The 6,950-nt window shown below is 22.7% G+C and overlaps 1 protein-coding gene across 1 annotated transcript; it reads left to right on the forward strand.

Annotated features, from left to right (window-relative positions):
- Positions 1-5,076: 5,076 nt before the first annotated feature.
- LOC107061018 (probable pectinesterase/pectinesterase inhibitor 46) lies at positions 5,077-6,070 on the forward strand. The gene is made up of 2 exons (XM_015309677.1): positions 5,077-5,278; positions 5,397-6,070. The coding sequence occupies exons 1-2, from the start codon at positions 5,077-5,079 to the stop codon at positions 6,068-6,070; spliced, it is 876 nt and encodes a 291-aa protein (XP_015165163.1).
- The last annotated feature ends 880 nt before the right edge of the window (positions 6,071-6,950 follow it).

Genomic DNA, 6,950 nt, shown 5'->3' on the forward strand with positions numbered 1-6,950 from the left:
AAATTAGAACAAAGAGAGTAATAAATATTATTTTCAAAATTATGTTAAAAAAAAAAGTACTACAAATCACAATAGCTAACAATTTAAAATATTTTTAAAATCATATAAAAATTTCAATAACTTCTCAAATTCCATAATATAACACTTAAATACTACATATTATATATTAATTACTATACTATAAATGACTTAAATACTCCATATTATCAATTACAATAATTAACAATTATTTGACACTTTAAATTCTATCAATGCCATATAAATTAGGATAAAAAACCTAACATATAATATTTAAATATATTTAAAAATAATATAAGTAATACTATACATTACAATAATTAACAGCTTAATTATTTAAATATTTTTTTAATAATATATGTTATTTGCCATGTCCCAATTTATGTGGCATTAATTGATAGATTTGTTGGAGTCGAGAGATTTATTTTGTTAATTATTGTAATTTATAGTTTCTTTTTCGTCAATTTCAAACAATATATGTTTATCATATAATCCATTTTATGTGGTACCAATAGAATTTAGAGAGTCAATTAAATTTTGTATATAAGTTTTAAATAATGAAGCTGTTAATTATTGTAATGTATAGTATTACTTATATTATTTTTAAATATATTTAAATATTATATGTTAGGTTTTTTATCCTAATTTATATGGCATTGATAGAATTTAAAGTGTCAAATAATTGTTAATTATTGTAATAGATAATATGGAGTATTTAAGTCATTTATAGTATAGTATAATTAATATATAATATGTAGTATTTAAGTGTTATATTATGGAATTTGAGAAGTTATTGAAATTTTTATATGATTTTAAAAATATTTTAAATTGTTAGCTATTGTGATTTGTAGTACTTTTTTTTAACATAATTTTGAAAGTAATATTTATTACTCTATTTGTTCTAATTTATGTGGCACATGCAGAATTTCAAATATTAACCATTTTTTATATGTCTCTTTAATATATTAAGTTGTTAATTATTGTATTTTATAGTACATTTTGAACCTAATTTTTTAATAATATATGTTATTTGCCATGTCCCAATTTATGTGGCATTAATTGATAGATTTGTTGGAGTCGAGAGATTTATTTTGTTAATTATTGTAATTTATAGTTTCTTTTTCGTCAATTTCAAACAATATATGTTTATCATATAATCCATTTTATGTGGTACCAATAGAATTTAGAGAGTCAATTAAATTTTTTATATAAGTTTTAAATAATTAAGCTGTTAATTATTGTAATGTATAGTATTACTTATATTATTTTTAAATATATTTAAATATTATATGTTAGGTTTTTTATCCTAATTTATATGGCATTGATAGAATTTAAAGTGTCAAATAATTGTTAATTATTGTAATAGATAATATGGAGTATTTAAGTCATTTATAGTATAGTATAATTAATATATAATATGTAGTATTTAAGTGTTATATTATGGAATTTGAGAAGTTATTGAAATTTTTATATGATTTTAAAAATATTTTAAATTGTTAGCTATTGTGATTTGTAGTACTTTTTTTTAACATAATTTTGAAAGTAATATTTATTACTCTATTTGTTCTAATTTATGTGGCACATGCAGAATTTCAAATATTAACCATTTTTTATATGTCTCTTTAATATATTAAGTTGTTAATTATTGTATTTTATAGTACATTTTGAACCTAATTTTTTAATAATATATGTTATTTGCCATGTCCCAATTTATGTGGCATTAATTGATAGATTTGTTGGAGTCGAGAGATTTATTTTGTTAATTATTGTAATTTATAGTTTCTTTTTCGTCAATTTCAAACAATATATGTTTATCATATAATCCATTTTATGTGGTACCAATAGAATTTAGAGAGTCAATTAAATTTTTTATATAAGTTTTAAATAATTAAGCTGTTAATTATTGTAATGTATAGTATTACTTATATTATTTTTAAATATATTTAAATATTATATGTTAGGTTTTTTATCCTAATTTATATGGCATTGATAGAATTTAAAGTGTCAAATAATTGTTAATTATTGTAATAGATAATATGGAGTATTTAAGTCATTTATAGTATAGTAATTAATATATAATATGTAGTATTTAAGTGTTATATTATGGAATTTGAGAAGTTATTGAAATTTTTATATGATTTTAAAAATATTTTAAATTGTTAGCTATTGTGATTTGTAGTACTTTTTTTTAACATAATTTTGAAAGTAATATTTATTACTCTATTTGTTCTAATTTATGTGGCACATGCAGAATTTCAAATATTAACCATTTTTTATATGTCTCTTTAATATATTAAGTTGTTAATTATTGTATTTTATAGTACATTTTGAACCTAATTTTTTAATAATATATGTTATTTGCCATGTCCCAATTTATGTGGCATTAATTGATAGATTTGTTGGAGTCGAGAGATTTATTTTGTTAATTATTGTAATTTATAATTTGTTTTTCGTCAATTTCGTCAACAATTTTTTTTATTAATTATTGTAATTTATTGTTTCTTTTTCGTCAATTTCAAACAATATATGTTTATCATATAATCCATTTTATGTGGTACCAATAGAATTTAGAGAGTCAATTAAATTTTTTATATAAGTTTTAAATAATTAAGCTGTTAATTATTGTAATGTATAGTATTACTTATATTATTTTTAAATATATTTAAATATTATATGTTAGGTTTTTTATCCTAATTTATATGGCATTGATAGAATTTAAAGTGTCAAATAATTGTTAATTATTGTAATAGATAATATGGAGTATTTAAGTCATTTATAGTATAGTATAATTAATATATAATATGTAGTATTTAAGTGTTATATTATGGAATTTGAGAAGTTATTGAAATTTTTATATGATTTTAAAAATATTTTAAATTGTTAGCTATTGTGATTTGTAGTACTTTTTTTTAACATAATTTTGAAAAAAATATTTATTACTCTGTTTGTTCTAATTTATGTGGCACACGCAGAATTTCAAATATTAACCATTTTTTATATGTCTCTTTAATATATTAAGTTGTTAATTATTGTATTTTATAGTACATTTTGAACCTAATTTTTTAATAATATATGTTATTTGCCATGTCCCAATTTATGTGGCATTAATTGATAGATTTGTTGGAGTCGAGAGATTTATTTTGTTAATTATTGTAATTTATAGTTTCTTTTTCGTCAATTTCAAACAATATATGTTTATCATATAATCCATTTTATGTGGTACCAATAGAATTTAGAGAGTCAATTAAATTTTGTATATAAGTTTTAAATAATGAAGCTGTTAATTATTGTAATGTATAGTATTACTTATATTATTTTTAAATATATTTAAATATTATATGTTAGGTTTTTTATCCTAATTTATATGGCATTGATAGAATTTAAAGTGTCAAATAATTGTTAATTATTGTAATAGATAATATGGAGTATTTAAGTCATTTATAGTATAGTATAATTAATATATAATATGTAGTATTTAAGTGTTATATTATGGAATTTGAGAAGTTATTGAAATTTTTATATGATTTTAAAAATATTTTAAATTGTTAGCTATTGTGATTTGTAGTACTTTTTTTTAACATAATTTTGAAAAAAATATTTATTACTCTGTTTGTTCTAATTTATGTGGCACACGCAGAATTTCAAATATTAACCATTTTTTATATGTCTCTTTAATATATTAAGTTGTTAATTATTGTATTTTATAGTACATTTTGAACCTAATTTTTTAATAATATATGTTATTTGCCATGTCCCAATTTATGTGGCATTAATTGATAGATTTGTTGGAGTCGAGAGATTTATTTTGTTAATTATTGTAATTTATAGTTTCTTTTTCGTCAATTTCAAACAATATATGTTTATCATATAATCCATTTTATGTGGTACCAATAGAATTTAGAGAGTCAATTAAATTTTGTATATAAGTTTTAAATAATGAAGCTGTTAATTATTGTAATGTATAGTATTACTTATATTATTTTTAAATATATTTAAATATTATATGTTAGGTTTTTTATCCTAATTTATATGGCATTGATAGAATTTAAAGTGTCAAATAATTGTTAATTATTGTAATAGATAATATGGAGTATTTAAGTCATTTATAGTATAGTATAATTAATATATAATATGTAGTATTTAAGTGTTATATTATGGAATTTGAGAAGTTATTGAAATTTTTATATGATTTTAAAAATATTTTAAATTGTTAGCTATTGTGATTTGTAGTACTTTTTTTTAACATAATTTTGAAAAAAATATTTATTACTCTGTTTGTTAACATATATTGTTTGAAATTGATGAAAAAGAAACTATAAATTACAATAATTAATAAAAAAAAATAGTTGACGAAATTGACGAAAAACAAATTATAAATTACAATAATTAATAAAATAAATCTCTCGACTCCAACAAATCTATCAATTAATGCCACATAAATTGGGACATGGCAAATAACATATATTATTAAAAAATTAGGTTCAAAATGTACTAAAAAATACAATAATTAACAACTTAATATATTAAAGAGACATATAAAAAAGGGTTAATATTTGAAATTATGCATCTGCCACATAAATTAGAACAATTAGATTAATAAATATTATTTTCAAAATTATGTTAAAAAAAGTACTACAAATCACAATAGCTAACAATTTAAAATATTTTTAAAATCATATAAAAATTTCAATAACTTCTCAAATTCCATAATATGACATAAATTAAAATTAAAATATATATATATATATTGGGCCCCGTGCTGGCACGGGGTCCTATATCTAGTATACATAATAATCTTGATAGCTTGAATGCATGCACAACACTTAAGCATATACTCTATCTTTTTTTTTTTTTTTTGTATTTCTTGCTAAAAAAATGAGCCAACTCGAAGAAAATCAAATTATTGCCTTTTTGCGTTTATTCAATTCTCATATCGTAAAATTTATGGCTATCGTTATTTTATTACTATTTATATTACAATGCGGAGGATGTCAAAATATTTCACATCCTCCTAATGTTATAGTAGCCAAGGATGGATCGGGAAACTATAACACTATAATGGCAGCTGGATTTGTGAGTCCGAATAATAGTATTGCACAATATTTTATTCAAATCCGACAAGGAATCTACGAAGAATATGTCCAAATTGACTCATGGAAAATGAACATTGTTTTCATCGGAGAAGGAATGGACAAAACAATAATATCAGGAAATAAGAGTTATGGAGGTGGAATAGGGACGTACGACACTGCTACTGTGGGTAAGTTGATTAGATATATAACTCAAAATTAACCATAAAAATAGATGTTATTTTTCTTGTTAAGTTACGTAATATATATATCATCGCTCTGACGTTTGTTTCTTTGTTTGCTTTTAAGGGGTGGATGGAAAAGGCTTCATGACACAAGATATTGCTTTTCGGAACACAGCTGGAGCTGCTAACTTTCAAGCGGTAGCTTTAAGGGCATCTGCCGAGTTCACTGCCTTCTATAGGTGTCAATTTGATGGTTTTCAAGACACCATATATACACACTATGGCAAACAGTTCTACAGAGAATGTATAATTTTGGGCACCATCGACTTCATTTGTGGTGATGCAACTGCGATATTTCAAAGTTGTTTAATTGAAGTACGTAAGCCACTGAAAGGTCAATACATCGCCATCACAGCACAACAAAGAAGTGACAATGGAGCAACCGGACTCGTATTGCAAAATTGCACATTGAGATTAGCAACTCCAGATGCGGGGGACAATGTAGCTATGTACTTAGGTTGGCCATGGGGAAATTTTTCACGTACCGTAATTATGCAAAGTTACATAGATATGTTGATAAATCCAAGAGGGTGGATAGAATTTGAAGGAAAGTCCATAGTCCAGCCATACTATTTGGAATATCAGAATAAAGGAGTTGTTGCAGATACAAAGAGGCGTGTAAAGTGGGCATCAACTACTAATGATCCTCGAATCGTATCAAATTTCACAGTCAGAAATTTCATAAACGGTGACAAATGGATTCCCTCCACAATCCCTCATCACTTAGATCTCCTGTAGATAGAAACAATATTATACTTATATTAATTGTTTCTGTAATTTTTTTCTATCTTGACTTAATTTCTGAACTGAATTTGAATTATCGGCAAAATATATATGTATATATTGTCTAGTTGATGTTCAAAACTTGTGCATGATGTCTTTTAGCTTCTAAAATCTTCTTTTCTAATTCACAATATTAATGATAAGTTTGTACCAATTTAGAAGTCATTCTTTATGTAGGATTTTTTTTCAAAAGTCACGGTAATGTTTACCACCATTTCTTGATTTGCACTATTTAATATTCAAATTTCAGTGGTTCTCTTCAAAAATCACCATAATTCGCGTTAAGTGAAATCACTTTTTTATTTGAACAATTTCATCTTTCTAGTTGAAAGTAGCTTTGTGATACGTCTGATGATTTTTAACTTGATCGATTAAAATAGAATGTTGAAAGAAACAAAATGAATTTGTTTTAAAATTTGATTGAACTACAATTTCATGAATGATATGTTGAAACTTGGATAAATTGACAAAAAAGAAGAAGTAAACATTGGTTATATTTGAACAATAGACTGAATTATTACACGTTCCGAATTTAAAGAAAAAGTATATACGTATGATGGAAGAAAAAGCAGTAGTGTACGGTTGGAACTTGGAATATGTTCACATTTCCTCTTTATTTTATAGTAAGCATTAATAATTAATTGATTTAATAAATTAAAAACAAAGAAATAGTAAATGATATTTATAAAAATAGCTACGTAAATGGAAAAGTATCTTGGTGAGGGTAAATTAGTCAACTTATGATTTTTCTACATTAATAATAAATAAAAGGAAATATAGTTATAAATAAATCAAATTAAGAAAGCTAAGTGTAATATTCTATACCACGAGAGAG

Source organism: Solanum tuberosum, unplaced genomic scaffold (genome assembly GCF_000226075.1).
Source record: "Solanum tuberosum cultivar DM 1-3 516 R44 unplaced genomic scaffold, SolTub_3.0 scf00110, whole genome shotgun sequence".
Lineage (NCBI taxonomy): Eukaryota > Viridiplantae > Streptophyta > Magnoliopsida > Solanales > Solanaceae > Solanum > Solanum tuberosum.